Below are 22,940 nucleotides of genomic sequence, written 5' to 3'. Positions count from 1 at the left end.
GTGAGAAGAGCATGGCCACATAACAAAAGTGAGGCCAGCGGTGGAGGCTCTGTTCCTGTCGCTTCATTAAGCAGCAATGTCGAACCCAGCAGGTTGGAAAACCTCTGCCTCCACACACATTCAGTCCTCCTGGGGAGCAGTAGACAGACATTCACCATTTCCATTCTCCAGAGCACACAGCAGATGCAAGCAAAAGACAGTGGGAGCTACGATGAAAGAATAACAAATCCGCTGAACGGTAGTGTAGAATAACTTAACGATTATGTCATTTTAAACTACTTTATCCCTCAAGCCTGACAAATTTATAAACCGAAAGTGTGCACCAAAGAGCTTTTCTCCAAGGACGTCAGCTGACAGTTTAACTGCTTCAAGTTTATCTCTCAACTCAAAAAGCTTTATAATCAAAAGTGTGCATGTTTCCCACTTCCTGCTGTTAAGATCTTCTCTCTAGGGTTTTAAAATGTGAGTCTTTTGAAATATACAACTTTGTTAAGGACACAATTACAATGAGAAAAAAAGAAAACAAAAGACAAGGCTGGGTTCATCCCCTACTGTGTGTATCTCATGCTAGAAATAAGTGCACTCATGTCCAACTGTAAAATGTAAACCGCTGTAGCAGTGAAGTTGCCATCTGGCACCTGGATGTCCATATGTTTGCAGACACCACAGTGGCGAGAAAAAGAGCAACATTTGTCAGCTGTGTTTTACCTGCTGACCTGACAGTTGGAGTTATTTGCCATCACTGAAATGAACTCCTCAGATCGCTCTCCCGTAAAATAGAGATAGAGCTGAATGAAATGGAAGCAGGTGAAGGAGCAGAACAAAACAGGTGAAGCTGTTTCCAAGCATATTCTGATCTTCCTCTTTTTGAAAGGAGATTTTCAGGTGCGATGTGCTTGTCATTGAAAACACAGTACTGAAGGAAACAATAAGAATTCAAGGTGAAATTCCACTATGCTGAAACAAAGGCATAGATAGGCAAACATGATTAAACGTTGATTTCCTCCTGTTTCGGTTCAGCCGATCACAACCAGCAGCATTAAAAACACACTCAGATACTGGCACTTTGAATCCATGTAGCACAGCTTGTTATAGCAAGTAGATTAGGTTAATTATTTATCTTTACATGAATAAAAAACAGGCATGGCTGATATCAAAGTCTTAAGTTACTGCGCAGTAAATGTAAATGCTTTCTGATGCAACTAACGCAGCTAATTTCCTGAATGGGCCTTTGCTATAATCCTGTGCATGTGGTCATCATCGTCAGATAGTCATCTTTGAGCAGATTTGATGTACATAAATGGATTTTGATGTTGACACAAAGACCCTTCATGTGGCTCTCAGTTCAAAGTTCACACCCCCTGTTTGGCTCTGGGCCCAGTCTCGTCTGTGAATGGGTCTCCTCAGTCATGAAGAGCTCCCTTGATGGCACCCTCGGCTTGAGAGTCGGCGTTAGAAAGATTGGCGGCTCTGGTCTTTTGAGGTGGATAAGCCGTGACCGAGTCCTGCTGACACTGAGGGGCAGGACACCCAGAGCCGACAGACAGAGGCGGCAAAGGGACAGGGGCAGCTGGACAGGCGGACAGAGGGGGTTTTAGATATTAGTATTTCTTGATCTTTCTGGGGGGAAATTGAAATCATTGGTGTTTGATTCTCACTGATGCTTAAAGTGACGGTTGTCTCCTCTGTTTCAACAGGTGTTTCCCGAGGACCTGATAGAAGACTGGATGTGGTTGTAACTATGCTTACGTCAGGGTGGGGGGCGTGGGCCCTCTCCCCCTGTGGCCTTGTACTGGTCATCTGTTCGTCTGTTTGTCTGTCGCAGCAGCCTCACATCAAACCTGCAGACTGCAGTAGAAAGGAACATCCTGTTGTCTCCTACCAAGGTGAGTGCATCGTCAAGTTTCATAGCCACCCATCCATCCATTCATTCATCCTTCCATCGATGGGCTTTAGTGAACACAAGTCAAATGTCTCTGTCCAGAGAGGTTCACTTAGCTGAGTATGCACTTACACGACGACGCCCCTACATCCATCGCATACATCAAATTATAAAGACGATCCTTGGTGCAAAGTGAACTATCTTCATCTAGCCTGCGTTGTGATAAGGAGCTGGATGCTTCTATGATGAAACCTTTCAAAAGCACTGATGCTTTACTTATCAGTGTGATGATGCGTGTTAAATTATTAACATCATTCACATTTTTCACAAAACACAACAGGACGTGTATGATCTTAAGTAAAGTTAAATAAGTCCACATCAAAATCCTGCATTGTATATTTAATTCAATCTGCGTTTTGACTGATGAAATATTGTATCAGCGCACCTTTGAAATAGTCTCCCCCAAATACTATCTGTCATGATATCATATGGTACACACATTAGAAATACACAGTACTAATACTGAACAGTCATCATGACTGTTAACTGCAGGCACAAGGTGATCACAGGCAGCAGATGTCAACTTAAATAATGCAACACATTCCCACAGACAGGAAGTTAAAGACAAAATATCACAGAGAAACATAGGGCATATGAAAACCACACACCATCAGTACACCAGTGTCTTATGCACATCTGTATGAAAGCAGCACAAGCGGACTCCTGGAATGTTTCACCGAACAGTCCACCTTTAGTTTCCCTCCGTCTGTTTTCATGTTTGATAGACTTTGCTAATTCCGGTTAAGTTAACCTTGGAGCGGTCAGAGAGCGACGCATTAGGACAAAGCTGCTGCTGGAGAGAGAGTCACTTCCCCTGCTGAGATATGAGTGCTTACCTGGACAGTCTGTGTTTGTCTGCATTGCCACCGGTCGTTATGTGCACCGGCAAATGCACAAACACAATTTGGATTTAATAGGTCCCTATTGTTGCGATAGTGATGGTTTGTGTTTATGATGCGTTGTTTTTCAAAGTGGACCTGAGGCCAGATGAGTGATGGTTCAGTTTTGTAATAACACACTGTTTGCTCATAATATTTCATAATGTTGCTTCACATTTTATTTGAGATTAATAAAGACTGAGCATCTCAACAAATGAGGCTTGGTTTTAATATAGAGATAATTAAAGTCTGGCAGTGCTAAAAGCTCATGTGGCATTAATTACATGTTTACCTTGTGTATCAAGAACTTGCACTTAAAGTTATTTGAGCATCTGTACATTTTATCAGACATAACAGACATACAGGTTTAAATTAAATTAACACATGCACATGTTTTGAAAGTTATTTCTGCAGCCTGGCCTCATTAAATGTTCTTCTTCAGCTGTCTAACGCCTGTGAAAGGGCCTTTGATAATATTATTTTGACTGGATGTCAGTTTCCATTCAGCTCAAAGTGCTCGTCTGGCAAACTGGTCTGTTTTTGTTTTGGATACATTTGCCCCACAAGCCGACCCTCAAATCAGAGGACCCAGCATTAATTTTGGTGAGGCTCTGAAAGATTGTTGAAAGGATTAATTTGTTGCACTTTATGTGGTTTGTTCACTCTGCCCAGAGCGCATATAAAAATGCCAAAGTGGCTTGTTTGATGTTCAGTTTTGTTCAGCTGTCATCCTGCCTGGGTACAGGCTTTAAATCAATATGTTTTAATTTAATCTATAATGACAACAATGAAAACAAAGTCACAAGTGCTTCACAAGGTAGAAGAAAAGACTGGATTATTTCAACAGCGTAATTAACTTAAGGCAAATAAAAGTACAGGGACGGAATCAAGTAAAACATACCAAAATAGGACAAAGATAGGGGAGCAAAACTGAAAACATTGTGTGTTTGCTCCCTTTTTATAATAGATTTTTCATACATACAAAAGTTGTCCTCTTAAAATTGTGATGGTTTTAACCACAGTCTGATGGTTCTCATTAAGTAGGAGGAACTGTTACTAATCAAATATCACTATCCAACTCCAACTTTATATCCAAAATTGTTCTTTTTTTGTTGTTGATAGTTTCAAGCGTTTTCAAGTGTCTCGGTTTCATGAAATTTTTGCCACCAGAGAGTCAAATAGTCAGATAGTCAACATCATGTTTTTATGTAGAACAGTGGTTCCCAACCTCTGGGCTGCAAAGGTATTGCAAGTGGGCCGACAAATCATTTGCAAAACAGTATAATTTGTACAAAAAAAATTTAATTATAAAAAAATATATAATGTTTTTAAATGTTTTAAAACAAAATGATCTTTAAAAACATTAAAACTGTTTTCATTGTTTATTTTCACAGTGAAAAGCCAATGAGGGCAACTTTCCAACAATGGAAACAAAAAAAAGGAAGAATGAGCCTCCTACATGTTTATCCTGCTTTCAATTTGGTCCTGAATGTTCATTACCATCCAAATAAGAAGTGCTCTGAGAACGCATTATTTTGGCTCCGTATTCTTTTGGGGTTGGATGTGTGCCACCAACATATTTTAAATTTTCAAGTGGGCCTTGAGTTGGACACTAGAATATTCTCTGTAAGACTCATGAGTACAGAAGCAACAATCAGAGCTGAAGGTGTTATTTATCAAGTTTACAACTCAGCTAATCTGCGTCATCAGGACTGTGTGGGTGTGATTTGATCAGATTTGACAGACAGCTGTCATCACATATTTAAATACTGTCAAACTGTGGCGCATCAATGTGTGTGACATCCTCTTTTCTGAACAAAGCTCTGCCCACTGTAAAGAAAAGCTAGAAAACACAAATGACAGAAATAGCAGAAAATTGTATGTTTTTGTAGAAGCTGACTAAAAAAAATGTTTTCAGGGAAACAAAACGCTTCAGACCTTGGCTCAAATTTTAATTAAGTAAATTATTTAACAAGAGAACAGTCAAAAATGTTGTCCATAAATGTTTAGTTAGATCATCTTTAGCCTCTGCAATGTGAGATACCAAGACATGTTGAAGCCTTGGACTCAAGACTTACCATTTGTTGAAGAGGGATTCCCACGCAAAGAATGTATAACTCATTTCTTTTCTAATTCTTCTCCTCCCCCTTCATTTTCATCTTTCTGATTTGGACCTTGTCTTCCTGTTCCCGTTCATCATCCTGCTCCTCCCACTTCTTTTTCCTCTTCTTATTCTCCTGCCGTTGGTCTCTCCTCTCATTAATCTTTTTTCCTCTCCTTTTTCTCCCCTTCATTGTTCATCTCTCATAATGTACCTTTTTGTCTCGCCTTTCCACCCCTCCTCCATCTATTTAACCTTTCCTGCAACCGTCAACCCTTTCCTCCCTGCCACCCTTCATTCTCCATACAGCGTTAAGGCCGTGGGTGTCAGAGTTCTCCCGTCCAGGAGTGAAGGATTTCTCCCAGCTGGCCCTGGACCTGAGCAGAAACCAGCTCATCGTGGGAGCAAGGTAAAAACTAACTGCACCTAAAGTCAACACAGTGCAATGTACACATAAGATTCAGAGTCATAACCATCTAACAAACCCACTACAGTCGGTGTGCTTCTGCTGCTCCACCTCCAACGTGAAATATTTATTTTTCAGAAACTTCATCTTCAGACTGAGTTTGGGAAACGCCTCCCTCATAGAGGTAACATTAACCAAAAGTGCTTATGATAGACTGAGATAAAAATGTTTATCATATGAGTTCATTTAATGCTTCTTTCACGGCATTAAAATTAACAGAAATAAATAATAAATATAAACACAATAAAAAGATATAATAGATAATATTCAGACATAAAATATTCATTAAAATAAATGTTTTCAGAAATAATGTTAAAAATAAATAAAGAGTTCAATCATTACTTAAAGATATAATATTTTAAATCATTTAAAGTTCTTATAATTTTTTGTCTGGCTTTGTCGTCCATATTCCTAAAAGTAAAATATGTTTGTATTTCTTTCTTCAGGCGACAGAATGGGCTCCTGATGAAGATACAAGGCGCTCATGTCAGAGCAAGGGCAAATCTGAGGTAGAGTCTTTGTTCACTCTGTTCCAAATGCATTGTAATGGATTAACAATAGAAGGTTAGTGCTTTCTCATGAAAAAGGAACAATATGGTGTGGTGTATTTGTCTGCAGGAGGAATGTCAAAACTACATCCGGGTTTTGTTGATCAGTGGGCGGACGCTCTTCACATGTGGGACCAATGCTTTCACCCCCGTCTGTATAACTAGGCAGGTTGGTACAACAGCTTATCAGCAGCGGTCATGATGCAAGCTGCCAGCATCATCCAACCATCAGCATAAGTGATAAAATAAAGCAAACTTAAAACCAAGAATTTACAAACTCCATCACCACAGAACCTCAAACAAGTGTTAAGTGAAGTGACACTCTTTTCCCTGAAATGACTTCAGCTCTGTTCACAACCTTTGTCTGTCTTTCCATCAGATTGGTAACATCAGTCAGGTGTTGGACACAGTGAATGGTGTTGCCCGATGTCCCTATGACCCACGCCACAACTCCACCGCCATGGTAACAGAGAAGGGCGAGTTGTACGCTGCTACAGTGATCGACTTCTCAGGGCGTGACCCAGTCATCTACCGGAGCCTGGGGAACATGCCGCCACTACGCAGTGCCCAGTACAACTCCAAGTGGCTGAATGGTGAACAGAGCACCACACAGATTTGTCCTGTTTTCTTCAGCCCTGTATTGACCTGTGTGTGTGTTTGTGAAAATCACATCTTCCACTTTTTCTTCCCCTCATGTGTCCTCCAGAGCCTCATTTTGTGTCTGTTTATGAGATTGGTCGATTTGCCTACTTCTTCTTGAGAGAAACTGCGGTAGAAAACGACTGTGGGAAGATGGTGTTCTCTCGCGTGGCCCGGGTCTGTAAGAACGATATGGGCGGTCGTTTCCTGTTGGAGGACACCTGGACCACGTTCATGAAGGCCCGACTCAACTGCTCCCGCTCAGGAGAAATCCCCTTTTACTACAACGAGCTGCAGAGCACCTTTTACTTACCGGAGCAGGACCTGATCTATGGCATCTTCACCACTAATGTGTGAGTGATGTGCATTAATAACATCATTATAGAGGCATATCACTGGATTTTTTTTTGTCAGTTAACTTGTCACTGAGTATTGCAAAAAAAAAAAAAAACTTGCCATGTTTCCTCAGGTTTTCTTCCTTGTTTCCTTTCACACTGAATTGCGGCAATCTGACCATGATTACATCCTCCCCTCCTTCAGGAACAGCATATCAGCTTCAGCTGTCTGCGCCTTCAATCTGAGCTCCATCACCCAGGCGTTCAACGGACCTTTCCGCTACCAGGAGAACCCCCGCACCGCCTGGCTCTCCACCCCAAACCCCATACCCAATTTTCAGGTAATTCATATTTACACAGACAAAAAACGATTCCAATCCACATCGCTGTTTTTCTCTCACAGTGTTGATAGATATGAAACTCTGTCCCTCCACAATTTCACAGCCTTCCCTCCAAAACTTATAAAGGTGGTTTCAAAAGACTGACATGCATTTCATCTCTGTGCAAGTCCAGAGATAACTCATGAAGTATAGCATAAAAATTCAAGCTCATTACCATCATATAAACCTCCAGGAATAAGTGCTTGGCAGGTTTCCAACACATATACAAAGTCCTATCCAAGCTGAGCTGTAGGGCCATTGTAAATTATATAAGCATTTCCTCATTTCATATGCAATAGTTTAGTTATTTTTGATTTGCATTTATTTAGCATATACTTACACTGTCAGTAATACAAACCTGCAGCTAAAAATGGCAAGCAGATGACTCAGACTTGTCTATTGAAATGTATGAATTAATGTTCTTAGTTACACCTGTGTATGACCAGCATCACAAAGGTCTGTTTTTAGTTCATCTTCTTAGGTTGAGGGCAAACTAATCAGTAAAATTAGCTACTTGGGTGTTTTGTTGAACAACCTACATCCTGAACACTTCACACTGAGCCTTCCCTCTTCGATCTTCAGTGTGGCACGCTGGAGGAGGGAGGACCCGGGGGGAACCTGACGGAGCGCAGCCTCCAGGACGCCCAGCGACTCTTCCTGATGAACGACGTGGTCCAGCCGGTGACCATCAACCCTCTGCTCACCCAGGACAACCTGCGCTTCTCCAAACTGGTGGTGGACATCGTGCAAGGCCGAGACACCCTCTACCATGTCATGTACATCGGCACCGGTGGGTGACAGGGACAGAGCTGGGGCTGACCAAAAATAAAATAATCAATTACATTTCTGATTTACAGAACTTTTCTCCTACTCCATCTTGACAGAATATGGCACCATCCTGAAGGCTCTCTCCACAACCAATAAAAGCCTCCATGGCTGCTACCTGGAGGAGCTCAGGATCCTCCCTGAAGGGCAAATCGGGCCAATCAAGAGCCTGCAAATCCTCCAAAGTGACAGGTCCTTGTTTGTGGGACTTGATGACAGATTGGTGAAGATCCCATTAGAGCGATGCTCCAGCTATCCCTCCGAACGGTACAGTCCTTTTATCAGATGTATAGACGTTTATTGTAGTAATTTAACAAAAAAGAAAGAGCGCAGCTTTGACGGAGGATGAACAAAACAAGGGAGATATAACAGTATGAATAAGATGTAATATATAATTCAAGTATAAAGCATATGCAAACCCACAATCTTTTAGTAAAAGTTACACTTAAGATCTGTGAGCCTGCTCAGTCTATGGATTTTCTGCTGGTGTCGGTGAGTGTGCAAATCTACTAACTCAACTTAAAAATAAAAAAGATTTATGAACTCTCTGCCATTAAAGACACAAACACACGTGGGTGTCCAAGTCTGAAAGACCCAAAGCAAACGCTGACAAAGATGATTATGTTAAGAGCCCATTTTATTTTCCCTGTGAAGAAACTACTTTTGGACTGTCAGTCCATATTTTGGCAAGCTTCAGAGCAGACATTAAATAAGTAGGCTGTTAATGAATTTGTTCACAGTGAATGCACTAATAGAATATCCTGACAACCTTACAAAACACTGTATGATGTACAGTAGTTTTTCAATATTAGCCCCTCTCTCAGTCCTGCTACTTAAAACACAACAGAAGTTCTTTGATAGAGAGAAAATACTTTACTAGACAATCCTGCTGATTGGAGACTGTCGAAATGTGCAGACTACTGGAGTTTTTGACATCATTTTGAATCAGCATTTCATCGCAAACACGACTGTGTCGCAGGGAATCTGGAAAATTCTGCAACTTAAACAATTACTGACTGACTGTTTGATCTCATATTAGTTACTGCATGGAAGCTCGGGACCCCTACTGTGGCTGGGATCACAAACAGAAGCGCTGCACCACCATCGAGGAGAGCTCCAACATGAACCAGTGGACCCAAAACATCACAGAGTGCCCAGTAAGACACACACTTACTCCTGTGCAAGGGTCCGTACTCTAAATGTATTTAAAAATGCTTAGCTGGTAATGGGAAGTTAATTTGTAAAAAATGTCTAAAAACTATCATCCATCCATTGATTCTTCTTTCATTTACCTGAGATTAAATCTAACTTTTCATGTTCACCTCAAATCCTTTCTGGAGATGAGGAACCTAACGCAGGATGGTGGTTTTGGACCTTGGGCACCGTGGCAGCCCTGTAACCACGATGACGGCGAGGGCTCCATCAGCAGCTGTGCGTGTCGCTCCCGCTCATGTGACGGACCGGCGGCCCGCTGTGGTGGCGTCGAATGCAAGGGCCCCACCATCCAGGTGGCAAACTGTTCTAGGTACATCTGTTTATGCAGATATTCATAATCTCAAATCAAGGAGTAATCTTCAGTACTTCAGAGATCAATTACCAGGGAAATCTAGTTTATTAAATCTGAAAATCTGGTATATTAATACAACCTAATATCACCTCATTAAAGGAGAGAGTGGATAATGGACTAATGAATAGGTCGAAGGCAATGAAGCTAGTTGTGAAGTTGTCATTGTGAAATATTTGGCTCATCATCTTCAGCTGTTGCTACCTTTGCGAGGTAGTTGCTAACGTTTGGTAGCGGTGGGCCTAACTGGAAACAAGGTTGATGAAAGCGGAGCTCTTGTGATTCCTGAGTTACATGTAACAGTATTTACATTTCCTCTCTCGCATCCTGCTCCTCAGGAACGGCGGCTGGACTCCCTGGTCCTCATGGGGCCAGTGCAGCAGCACTTGTGGCATCGGATTTGAAGTGAGGCAGCGGTCCTGCAACAACCCCTCGCCTCGCCACGGCGGTCGAATTTGTGTCGGCCAGGGTCGAGAGGAGAGGTGAGGAGGAACGTGAAGATGTAATCATCACCACTGTCATCATTACTGCAAGGCATTGTTAAGATTTAAAACGTCACCACTTTGGATAGAAATGACATCAGTAGAAACCTTGTCTGTCTGGGCACAAATGTCACCATTGTTTCAGCCAGATGTTTGAGATTTGAAGTATTCCTGAAACATTGAAGCTTCACAGCCAATAAATAAAACCAGGTAGACTTTATCATTCATTCACTACTGTTAATCCAGATAAAGAGTCTTTATTGACACCAAGTCTAAGTGAGGTCTTTGTGTTTCCAGGCTGTGCAATGAGAAAAAGCCTTGTCCCCTGCCAGTGTTGTGGACAGCGTGGAGCCCCTGGGCTCACTGCAGTGCTGAATGTGGAGGTGGGGTCCACTCCAGGACCAGAACCTGTGAGAACGGAAACACTTGTCCTGGATGTGCCACGGTATTGCAGTGCTTGGATATTAAAAAATAACAAATTTACAGTCCACAGTCCACAAAGTTTCCAATTAGACCTGATGATGGAGCCAGAGCGGAGCAAATCTCTTAATGAGAACGGGTTAATTCTGTGAGGAATATGAATATCTACCCCAAACTTGCAGAGCATAGTAAATAAATACCCATAAAATAAAACCACATCAAACTTGAAAAGAATCAAAACACAAAAAAAATGAACTGACACTTTGCTAGCATGGCAAAAAGACTGTAGCTGTTTGGTGTCAGGCACATTCTGTTAGCCTTACACTATACTGTCTTATATGAGCTTCAGTGTTAACACCCATCAGTGAGACCTGGGGTTTAAGCTGTGGATGCAGGCCAGCATATGTAAAATGGAAGATTTTTAATGTTATATTTCTTACACCATGATTAATATGCTCCGTAAGAAATAACTGTGAAGCATCATTTTATGTCTACAGCTAGATGCAGCCTTGTTTAAATAGTCCCATTCAGCACAGTAATTAGATGCATAATTAACTCCCTCCAGGAAAAACTGCAATATGAGCGTTGTTTAGCAGAATCTATTAGGGTAGCAATGTGTCTCTGCAAGATGTTAAGAGTGAATTACTGGAAACACGGGATGTATGGCTTTGGGAGATAAAGCAAACAAGCTTCAATCTGTGACACAGAAATGGGTTTACAGTTTTTTTTTTTTAGCATTAATGGTTATAGGCTTCATCCATTGTGTCTTCCAGGAGTATAAGGTCTGTAACCTGGAGGCTTGCCCTGAAGTACGCCGCAACACCCCCTGGACTCCCTGGATGCCAGTCAATGTCAGTCATGATGGGTCACGACAAGAGCAGAGATTCAGGTACACCTGCCGGGCGCTGCTACCCGACCCCCAGCAGCTCCAGCTGGGCAAGAAGAAGATGGAGACCCGGTTCTGTCCCAATGACGGGTCTGGAGCCTGTCAGACCGACTGTAAGTAAAGACAATTAGCGGGGAACAACTAACATCAGCAACTCTCTCCCTTCTCACTCTGCAAATCACAAATGCAGCCACGTTTTGAGGCACAGCTGGTGCAGTGGTTACCCGTTAGAATGCAGGTGTATCCCGGGGGCCGTGTCACTGAGGGAAACTTTTTAGGTTTGATGTTGTGAGTCTTTGTTTTTGTGCAGCTGCTTAACTTGGATTAAACAGGTTGAGAGCAAAGCAAAGCCTGGTCCAACTCTATAAAACTGCATCTGTCTGGGTTTTTAAACAGTGCTGTTTGGTGGCATAACTCCCAGGTTGCCATAATAAACACAGCTGGTTTCCTGTCTGTGGATATCAATCAGCAGATTGATTAAACATCATTGAACCATTATGGGGAAGCAGATGTCCACTTCCTTCACTCCTCAGGGACATGCAGGTGTTCCTCTTCATGGACTCTGGATTATTTCATACACCATAAAAATGGGATTTGGATATGAAATCATTTTGGATATTTAGTCCAAAATAACTGATGATCTGAAGATGTCATTTTGTGTGTCTGCTCTCATCCTCTTGCAAATAGAGAAAAAAAGAACAGAATTAAATATTTGTGCTGGCCTCATTTAGAAGCCTCAGGAACTACTCCTGATTCATATGTAAATAATTTGTGATTATGGCTGCTTATGTGTGTGTGTGTGGGTGTTCAGGGAAAACCAGTTCATTTTTCAACCTGACCCACATTGCACGTCACTAATTAATGTTTCATGACAAGTTGTCTGTCTGCTGAGTTTGGCAATAAAGAGATAAAGTTCTGCGATTCTTATTTGATCTCAAAAAGAATTCAAAGCTTTGATTTTCTGAGCATTCACTCATTTAGCAGGTTGTGTCAAATGATGATGAGTGAAAGTTGTTTCACTTTTCTCTCTCTTATCATGTGAAGGACTGAAAAAAATCATTCCTTCATATATGGTGATTTTAGTTTTCAATAAAGCAAATAAAATGTGTTTTCCAGCCCTGGTTGAAGACTTGGTGAAGACTAGTGGCCGAACTCTGACCCAGCCCCAAGGTGCTCGCTGGGCATCCTGGGAAACGTGGTCCAGCTGTTCACAGCAGTGTTCCAGAGGCTTCCGAACCCGGAAACGTAGCTGCTCGACGGCGGAGGGCAGGACCAACCCAAACGCCTGCGTAGGATCCCCTGTGGAGTATCAGGACTGCAACACTCAACCCTGTCCAGGTAACTGCAAAGTTTCGGCAGTTTAGATGCAAAAGCAGAAAATTTAAATTGTATAGATAAAGTTTATTGTATGTGTGTGTACCAGTGAGTGGGGCCTGGTCTTGCTGGTCCTCCTGGTCCCAGTGCTCGTCCAGCTGTGGGGGCGGACACTACCAGCGGACTCGGACGTGTAGCAACCCACCCCCTGCCAATGGAGGAGACATCTGTATAGGCCTGCACACCGAAGAGGCCCTCTGCAACACACACGCTTGTGAAGGTATGAAAGCATATGTAAAGTCGCACTGCAGAAGGTTTTTTCTGTGAAACACAAAATGTGGCTGAAACAAAAAAGGAGCGCCCCCACCCCACATGGATAGAGCTGTTAGCATAGAGCTGCTATAGTAACCTTAAAGCTACTGTGTTCTTCTGTGGGATTTCTGATTTTTGAGTAAAATGAATAATGTAATGTAATGAGTGCACACATAATGGCTTTGCAGTTTTCTCGGAGTCATTGATCAGATCAGAGATTCACACAGTGAGTAAAATGATGACACAGAATGTTCATGTTAAGAACCTGTTGAGGAAATTTTCTCCTCCATGTAAATCTGGTCATTTTTTATCTTCTTCTATCACATCAACAAATCATTTGTTATGGATTACAATACTTTGCATATTTTGACAACCATTTTTTTTGTTTTAGACATTTTTCCAGGTTTAAGGACTTTGTAACTTTGGCTTGGAAAGTGCTATACAGAGCTTATTGTCATTTATCATAATCATTACACCATAAATATTCTCCATAGATTCCCCCTGTCACCCTAGATTAAATAATGGTGTTTATATGGATGCTGATGGGAAATCTCACCCACACAGCAAGTGGTGAATCAATATTTGTGTTCAGAAGGCAAACAACATGGTTGTTGGAGCTTATCCCAGCATGCATTGGCTCAAAGTCAGAAATAAAAAAAAAAAAACATTAATAAACTAGCCTCACATTTTTACAACTGATCCAAAGATGGATGGATGCAACCGTTGTATACCTCCATTCATTTGTAAGTAGAGACATGGGAAGCAAATTGGTGTAATCAACTTCTCATCCATTTTACACTTTTGTTCAGTAAACAAATAACCCCAGCAGGAAACACAAGGAGGCTGAACTCTGGCTGTTGAGTGATGATGACCACTGCACTGCGGCCAACATTTCTTGTTAGCCGTCCACACAGTTTCTCTGGTCACTGGCTTCCTGTCAGTGGCCGTTTGACTTTGTTTCTGACTGTGTGAATGCACAGTAAGGAGAAGGACAAGACAGCTACCTCTTGCAGTCTTTTTAGGGTTAGCCAATATGCAGAATTCCTACTGCTGTTCCTGAGTCATCTCCTAACCAGCACATGTGGGCCAGGTCTTGTTACATAATCCAATTAATTTCTAAATAAATATCTTTTTAGGGCTTTCTTTTGAAGTGGAGGTGTTTAATATAGGTTGGCAGTGATATGCCGATGCTATGTCTGCACTGCAGGATATGTACCAAGAAGATAAGGACACAGAAGCAGATCCCAAAACATCGTTTATTGAACAAATCTGTTTCAGTCAACATTTAGGGCATCTTATTTTTATCAATATGCAAACCTTTCTACCTCAGCCAAGAGATATTTGAGCATTTTTTTTTTATGTATATGTAGATTTTAGAAAAGCATTATAGCGTTAAGAGATTCATTTAAAGCAACACCTACCTGGAAAGAAACCCAGCTATTGGCCTTTGTTTCAGGTTCTCTCTCTGACTCTCAAGCTTTCATTATTTCTCTCTGCTCTTTTCTTTTGGTCATCAGGTTGGGGTGGGTGGACGGAGTGGGGGGATTGTGATGACGAGGGTCTGCAGCATCGCACTCGACGCTGTGGCGAGGAACAGGAGGCTGAGGCCAGTCCCTGCCAGGGCAACCTCACCCAGTCCAGGCCATGCCAGCCCCATGAGGTGCCAGGTAAACACATGGTCTTATGAGGATGATTAAAACGTTTAATCAGACGCAATGTAATGCTGACTTCACTCTGTGTCTGTAGAAATTAAGAGATATTTGAGCTGCAGTTGATATTTTCTGTTTGTCTTTCTCCAGTCATTCTACCTGGACAGGAGGAACACAGCTGTGGATGTAAGTCAAAGCAAGTGACATCTTTCCATTTCATCTCCTGTATGTGTTTACCTATTACTATAATTCCCTCTCTCCTGTTGCATCCGAAGCAAGTCAATGTCACCTCGGTTTGATTGCAGTCTCTGAACATGCTGCAACACCTAGTTATTGTCCCAAGGTTACAAAGTTATTGGCTTTTTTTTTTTTTTTTTTTCGCCTGTGCACCACACAGTTGGTAGCATATTGACTTTTGTTTGTGGCTTTGGCCCCATGTGGCGTGGGACAGGCTTAAGTGTGGAACCATTATTGGTCCTTTGTTAACGTTTCATTGCAGCCAGGTAACATCAATTTTCAGTTTGAAGTCCTTGTTTCCTGCCACTTGTCCCTCGACTTGATATCTCTGAAAACCTCTAGATATTCATGGTCCCTAGAGGATGAATCTTAATAATTACACCCTCCTATAATTACCATAAGTCCATTCAATTTCCACTTCCACAAAATCGAATGTGCTATTTGTTTTCTTTTCATTGTGTAGTCTGAGTTAGAGTTATTATTTCTGCAAGTTGACGCCGTTTTTTTGCCCTCTGCTCCCACCCCTCTGCTTCCAGCCTTCACCTTGTTCCAGTTGGTAGCGGTGGGCCTAGCTAGTTTCTTTGCTGCAGCGTTACTGTCGGCGCTGGCCTACACCTACTGCCACCACCTGAACCGGCCGTCGGCGGAGTCAGCAGTCATCCACCCCAGTACACCCAACCACCTCACCTACAACAAGCAGGGCAACACCGCGCCAAAGAATGAGAAGTACATCCCCATGGAGTTTAAGGTAGGCTGGTTTTATGAGGTCTTAGCAGTGGTGCAGTCGGTTGATCTTGACTCTGTAGAGAGACAAGAAAAAATAAGGGGGAGAAAAGTTGTTAATTGCTGCTCTTTGTGCCTTTATCTGACAACAAAAATCTTGTCTCTACACTGTAGACGCTAAACAAGAACAATCTCCACGTGAACGACGAGACGTGCAACCACTTCTCCTCCCCTCTGCCCTCCAGCAATATGTTCACCACCACCTACTATCCTCCCAGCCTGAGCAAGTACGACTTCCATCCAGACTCTCCCTGCAGGACCTACATGCACAGCTGAGAGGAGGCAAGGCTCTAACACTACCACAAACACCAACCTGAAGGGTTTCCTCATTCAAAACAAATACAACCAAGATTATGATAGATTGTCCTGTTGGTCGAGAAAGTCTTAAACACCAAAATCATGTTCTAATGTTCCAGTAAGTTGTTTTGATCTGTGTATTCCTCATTATTTCTTCAATACAGAGTAGTTTCAATCTTTAAATTCTGTGACAACCACAGTGAAATCCCATTGTATTTAGGTGTGAGAGGCACGTACCACTGCATTATGTGCAGTTTTTAAGTTGCTGCATGTGTGCAGAGGACAGTATGAGATGGTTCAGAGCATGGTACAGTGGACAAGTAATTAATAAATGAAAGGAATAGTTTGACATTTTGGGAAATACACTTTATTTCTGAATGTTAGATTAGCAGATACAACTCTCATTTTGCCCGTTAAATATCACATTGGAGCCAGGAGATGGTTAGCTTAGCTTAGCATAGCATAAACACTGGAAGAGAGGGGAAACAGCTAGCCTGAATTCAAAAACACACACATACCAACACCTCTAATGCTACTAACTAACAAGTTGCATCTCATTTTTAATGGATTAAACAAATGAGGTACGGGTTTTAAAAGTGTTTTTTAAAAAGTGGCAAAAGTGGCAGTGTGGACAGAGCCAGGTTTCCCCCTGCTTCCAGTCTACGTGCAAAGCTAAATAGCCAGCTACGTCCTGAATGCAACTCTGTACTTAACGCACAGACATGAGATTGATATCGATGCTTATGTTTTCTTTTCACTCCCTGGAACAAAGCAAATAAGCATATCACCCAAAATATCCTATTTCTTGAAGGGCTTTGCACATTTACCAACCTACTGCCGCCCTCCCCTCCTCAAGGAGGAACCATGCTCTCAAACACCCACTTACAACTGAAACCTCCTCTCACTTCACCCACCCTGAGGTGCTCCACTTGTGCTCAGGGCAGTGTGAAAGCAGGGTAGGACCCCGAGGTCCAGGGCTTCAGCTAAACTTCAGACACTGTACGTACCTGGATTTCCACTGGACTGAGAAGAGACTCATCTGCTGGTTATGTATTTTATGCATTTTTGGCAGGTGAGCTCAGAGGACTTAGTAATACTGTATATGGACTATATAGGCAGCTTGGACACTTGCTAAGTGTCGGTTGCCTCAGTAAAGACTGATATCTGTAAAAAAACAAAACAAAAAAAAAACAGACAAACTATCTGTTCTACAAAACATCCCGACATCATTCTTCACTGCGTGTGAATGGAGGGAACAAATGAACAGAGACTTGCAGATTTCTGGCTTATTTGCTTTAATTTTAATGTTTAGCAGCGTCCACAGCAGAAAACACTGAAGAGGACGTCTTTGACCAGCCTCACTATGTACTGTACATCACTGCAGTCTGCTGACTTTTCTGTCAGTAGATTAGATGAATTGTTTTAGGGGTGTTGTATCTATCTCCTGAAAAAAAAAAAAAAAAGATTGATTTTCTACTATATAAGGGGCATTTTTTGATTTTTGTCACCCACTCCTGTTTTCTGGATTGTAATGCATTAAGGTTATTGCTCAACAACTCACCAAATAAAATACAGCTATACCTGTACATTTCAGAGCCCCTCACAAGCGCATGAACACATCATAAATCAGCCACAGGCTTTTCAACAAAAAGGTAAAAGGTAAAACTTTGGCAAAAGTAACACAACAATATGTATAACTGTGATGGATTAACTTGCTCAAGCAGGTTTCAAGTCTTTATATCTTGTTTTTTCATGGTGTACTGAACTGAGTGGAAAACACTGACTAGTACAAGTACAAGACTTGTATGTAGACAATGTTCTGCAGAATTTTAATTAAGTTATAACTTTGAAATTTGTTTTGATAAAACATGCTAAACACTGGTTTGATGTAAGGCAAGGCAAAAGCGATTTTCATGGACTATAACTATTTTTTCTCTTATTCTTCTGAATACAACTAATAGTGAGAACATTTGGAGAAAAAAAACACATTCCTTGACCTTGCATGATTTTCCTCCCACAATCCAAAATCATACAATTTCTATGAAGTGGATATTCTAAATTGTCCATAGATGTGAATGTGAGTGTGCATGGTTGTTTGTCTGTATGTGAATTTTCAAGCATGTGAGGTTTGAGATCAGACACTCACCTCCTGGATGAAGTGTGACATTTATCAGACACTTATATAAAAATGTTTCTCACTTTTCTGCCGCTTATTTCAACAAACTGTGGATTGTGTGTTACATGATCCCTGTGATATACAAACACATCATTTCCAAGAAGTTTCCTGGAAAAAAAAACTGTATACATTCGTACGGATTGCAGGGGGAAACAGGAGCGTCATTGATAGTGTTGCTCCATTTAAAACCAAGAAGATATTCATGTGTCCTTTATTATTGGAAACATTATTCTCTATATATGTTGTTATTCATACATGGTGAATATGCATGCCTGTAAACACGTTCAGCTGACTCGCTGTACACCGACGTAAGACTGGAAATTTAATTGGAATTAATCAACTGGAAGTTTAGCGATTGAGCTGTCTCTGTTTTCCCTGTAATAAGTACCGATGTTTGCAGGAAGCGTCGCTGAAATTATTAAAAGAATCACTCTGACATTACAGACATGTAAAATAAAACATTTTCACAAGTTGTACTGCTGAAAAAATAAACAAATCATAAGGCTATGAAAGACACAATATGTAGTGTTTAAAGATTTTAGCCACTTCTGCTGGTAAGATGAAAAATATACACTCACCCCGCCCCCTACATTCATGAATCTGACATTTTCTGGGATTTCTCATTATTCTACAAACAAAACTGTAAACCACCAGGATAATATCTGACTAAAGTCACAGACAAATATACACATAGGTGCTTTAAATAATGTTAAACCTTTAAAACATGTTCAAATATTCACCATCTGAGTTTTCTTCTTCTCTCCATGACGACATTGTTGATATTTAAGTTCATCTGTGCTGTGAAATGTATCTTGCATACAGTATCTTGCTTCTGAATTGTAAATACCACGAAATGAATTCAGGTGTCAACATTTGCAGTGTTATGTAGCATGAGACAAACAGCCCTGATAATGTGTGTGTTTAAGTTTCGGTGCTTGCGTACAAATAACAGCATGCACTGATACATGAATATACAAAACATGTTTGTGTAAACTGTACAGATATGTTTGTTTGTATTTGGCCAAGACAATGGAAACACTCATTTTTAGACGTTTGTGTTTTGCCTTTGTTGTGAAATCTGATATCAGCAAATCCTCACAATTTGTTGATTGATCCCTAAATGGAAATTTGTTTTGCTCCCAAAAACACTTCTGCTGATTATGATCGGTGTGAATATGACTAATCACTGCCTTTTGGACACTGTGAACTTTTGGTACTCTATATTTTTGTATAATGCACACTGTAAAAAAAAAAATCAAGATGAATAAATCAATTTTGGTGCCAATATTTTGATTATCCATGCAAAAAGCTTAACCATGATTTTTAACAGAGAGAGGATATAGTGATTTTTTTATTTATTAAAACCTACCTTACCTATGATAGAACTTTACAACAGGATGTTAAAGATTTGTGGGAAAAAAAATTGAAAATATTCAGAGTTGAGAGGCTGGAGTCTGAATTTTCAGCATTTTGCTTGAGAAAGTGTCCAAATGATAAACCAATTATGAAACACGTAGCTGAATAATCTGCCAATCGACTTATTGATTAATCAGCACCTACAGTAGCTGAGGTAATATTTTCTTCCACTTCTTTCTGATCTTTATTTCTTTATTTAAGCTCATTTGTCTTCTGGAAATAATTCAGTTTAGCCAACTATCCAAATCCCAACACTACACAACAAAATGTAAAAAAAAAAAAAAAAAAGTGAAGAGTTCATTGCTGAAAGCTTTTTTTAACCAATTTAAGGTGGATTTTTTTTTCTCATTTAAGTGGTTCGGACTGATGCACAAGCAGGAAGACAAGGTGCTCCTCTTTTAGTGACTTCACTCCATCAGCCTGCCTCTTGTCTTTAATAATTGACAGGACTTGAGAGCAGACAGCTGGCAGGTAAGTCGTAAAGACCTTCAGGTCTCTGTATAGCATGGCAATTAAGTTTCTATATTTCAGGTCAAGAGATTGTGGCTGCTGAATAATAGAAGCAATAGAAGCACCTGAAAAAGGGAAGGGCATTTGGACCCATTTGGACCCTACTGTTCCTTTGTCACTATACTGTAAATGGACACATGGTGTAGCTGAGGATAAGCTCCCATATGGACTCCACTTAGCTCCTCTTGGCCCCATAACCCTCATAGGCACTCACACAGCCTAAATGGACATATATGCTGTTTTACAGATGTTTTTAGGAGGTTGATGCAGATGTTGTATTGATAGATTTCCAAAGTTTCTATCAGATCTGTTGCTGTCTGGGGGATTAATGCTTCCGTGAGCTAAAAAGCACCGCGAGGCTCACTTCTTGGAAATCCTGCTTCCCGTGATCGAGGCTATAATCCTGTTTGTGTTTCCCATTAACACTGGACAGGTGGTTGTGCAGTGTGCTGAGCCTGATCACTGCAATAACAGCCCTGAAGTGGAAAAAGCCACACCTCACTGCCACATTCTTGCATGATTAAAACACTATTTAATACACAACATCTGTAACTCATGTGCATGTGTGTCTCGGTTGTACTTGACACATTGCATGCTGGGATAGACTTGAATAGAAACGTACAGAAATTGGACAAATTGTTTTAATGAGTGCAGGCAATTGACTTTAATGTTTTAATATCTGTTTTATTCCATGTGATTGGATGACCTCACATTTTTAATAATAGACCAGTGTCGACCCAACCACTGCCAAATGTTTTAAACCACTGACTTCTCACATCATTGCTCTGAACAGGCTGCACTCTAGTGTTTATTGTTCATAGTCCGATGAGCAGCACTACTCTGCTGTCTGAGAATTTAATCTGCTGGTAAAACCACTGGGACACCAAAATAGACGACCGTCGTGTACTCTGTATGCTCCGTGTTTATTTATTTATTTTTTCATTGGAATTTTAGCAACTGGAAGAAAAAAAAAAAAAAAAAACTGGAGCAAAAGTCCATAAATATTACACAGAATATAGAAGATGCACTCGTGTTCATGAAAATGGGTTCATTCATTGTCTACTTGCACACTTACTTAGCACCTTATTTTATTATTTACAGTTTTTGAAGTGTAAAGTTTTATATTTAAAAAGCTGTTATGTACAGTTTTTTTATTTTCTTGTAATTCCTTTTAATTCCAAGTAGACTTTTTCAGTCATCTCATAAAAAAAAATTGTAATATCCTAACAGCTGTAACTGTTCCCAACCATAACCATCTGCCTGACAGGTCAAACTCAGGGCAACAAAATCTAATCTTCACTTTCAAATTTTACCCCTGGATCTTTTGGGGATGTGCTTTCTAACCTAATTCATAATTCCAACCATAGGCCTCATACCTAAACATAACACTGAGCCATAACACGTAACTACTTAGTCAAAAAACTATTTGGAAATATTATTTTCCACCCATTTATTCTGGTTTGTTTTGTACAGTTGACAGAAACTTTGGCTTGAAGTTAACCTCCTACAACACTGACCAGTCAAAACCAGAGCAAAACAGCTTAATCCTCCCACTTTAAACTCAGTTAATCCACCACATTCACTTGTTTGATCAAAGTGTGTCTGAACATGTGAAGACATAAGTCCATGAAACAAAGTGGGTCTTTCTCATTTGTTTGATGGGCGACACAAAAGTGCTCAGACACATACGGAGAGCTGTTACACTGAAATTTGTCCTCTGTATGAGCTACAAACAAAATGTCTGTTTGCTTTCCGTATCCGTGCCAGTGGAGCAGGATGTTTTCATCCATGAGGCTGTCTAAAGGGAATCGTGCAGTGTCAGGAAACAAAGTGGGTTTATATGTGGACTATTCCTCTGGGTATACAGGTTTAACAGACTACATGAAGGAAGACATGGCTATCTAAAGCATAGTGACTAAGATATTTTGAGGCAGTCGATATAACTGCTTTATCAGACAGGTGAGCGTTGAGACACTCCGGTACCTTGCAGAAAAAGCACGGACCACTCATCGACTTAGATGTCTGACTAAGTAGTGGAGATGTATCAGGAGCGGCGTGTCCTTTGGTTATTTTTGTCCACTTGAAGGGTCGAAAGAAGAAAAGCCATAGCAACACATTGCTCCTGTAAGCAGTAAAACTTCACAAGACAGATGTAAAACGTGCCTGTATCTGTTCTTCTGCACGGCATGGACACAATTTTCTGAACCACCAACACATCAAGTGGTGTTATTGATTTTTTTAACTTTTAAAGAAAGAAAGAAAGAACTTTCCACATCTCTGAGGTTGTGTGGAAATGAGTCTGATGCAAACATCATGATGCCTTAATGACATAATTGGAAGGGCCATCAATTATGGTTAAATGATGTCATCTAAATCAGTGACTATCCTGCATTCCTACACAATAAAGGTTAAAGTTTCAACCCCAAGCAAGATGAAATTAACATGAACACGTCAAGTAAAGGCTACATGTGTAAAATGTTATGGAGATTAAACCTGTCTGGTCATCAGTAGCATCCTCTGATGTGGCTGGATGTTGAAGGTAGAAATCTGCTGCTTTTCTGTGTCATTTCAGGTATTTGTGGTACAATATCACCCTCTAGTGCCCAAGCAGTGAAAACACACCTCACTCTGCTCTGCACACACCAGTGGCTCCAAAAACTAGCTGTGATGCTTTTTTTTTTTCTCCCCTTGTTGCCTTTATTTTGATAATGCTGACATCTGCTGGACAAAGGGAGAAAAGATATTCCTGAGAGGAAGAACAAGCTGCACAAGCTGCATAA

At 40.9% G+C, this 22,940-nt stretch overlaps 1 protein-coding gene across 2 annotated transcripts in view; it reads left to right on the top strand.

Annotated features, from left to right (window-relative positions):
- LOC130165403 (semaphorin-5B-like) overlaps positions 1–19,521 on the top strand; it is a 39,220-nt gene extending 19,699 nt beyond the window's left edge. The window contains exons 3-23 of one of the 2 annotated variants that reach the window (XM_056370649.1): positions 1,698–1,886; positions 5,231–5,330; positions 5,466–5,511; positions 5,834–5,896; positions 6,006–6,104; positions 6,315–6,528; positions 6,642–6,927; positions 7,115–7,250; positions 7,872–8,079; positions 8,174–8,381; positions 9,154–9,271; positions 9,455–9,639; positions 10,017–10,160; positions 10,458–10,605; positions 11,354–11,579; positions 12,583–12,804; positions 12,890–13,060; positions 14,610–14,759; positions 14,892–14,927; positions 15,515–15,726; positions 15,876–19,521. In XM_056370649.1, coding sequence (XP_056226624.1) covers positions 1,742–1,886; positions 5,231–5,330; positions 5,466–5,511; positions 5,834–5,896; positions 6,006–6,104; positions 6,315–6,528; positions 6,642–6,927; positions 7,115–7,250; positions 7,872–8,079; positions 8,174–8,381; positions 9,154–9,271; positions 9,455–9,639; positions 10,017–10,160; positions 10,458–10,605; positions 11,354–11,579; positions 12,583–12,804; positions 12,890–13,060; positions 14,610–14,759; positions 14,892–14,927; positions 15,515–15,726; positions 15,876–16,037 — 3,279 coding nt within the window. In that variant the 5' untranslated portion in view covers positions 1,698–1,741 and the 3' untranslated portion in view covers positions 16,038–19,521. Of the gene's footprint in view, positions 1–1,548; positions 1,887–5,230; positions 5,331–5,465; positions 5,512–5,833; positions 5,897–6,005; positions 6,105–6,314; positions 6,529–6,641; positions 6,928–7,114; positions 7,251–7,871; positions 8,080–8,173; positions 8,382–9,153; positions 9,272–9,454; positions 9,640–10,016; positions 10,161–10,457; positions 10,606–11,353; positions 11,580–12,582; positions 12,805–12,889; positions 13,061–14,609; positions 14,760–14,891; positions 14,928–15,514; positions 15,727–15,875 lie in introns of those variants that run through there. The other variant, XM_056370648.1, reaches the window with a different exon arrangement.
- The last annotated feature ends 3,419 nt before the right edge of the window (positions 19,522–22,940 follow it).

This window comes from Seriola aureovittata, chromosome 24 (assembly GCF_021018895.1).
Source record: "Seriola aureovittata isolate HTS-2021-v1 ecotype China chromosome 24, ASM2101889v1, whole genome shotgun sequence".
NCBI lineage: Eukaryota > Metazoa > Chordata > Actinopteri > Carangiformes > Carangidae > Seriola > Seriola aureovittata.
The sequence above is the reverse complement of the archived record's forward strand: the minus strand, read 5'-3'. Positions and strand labels throughout refer to the sequence as shown.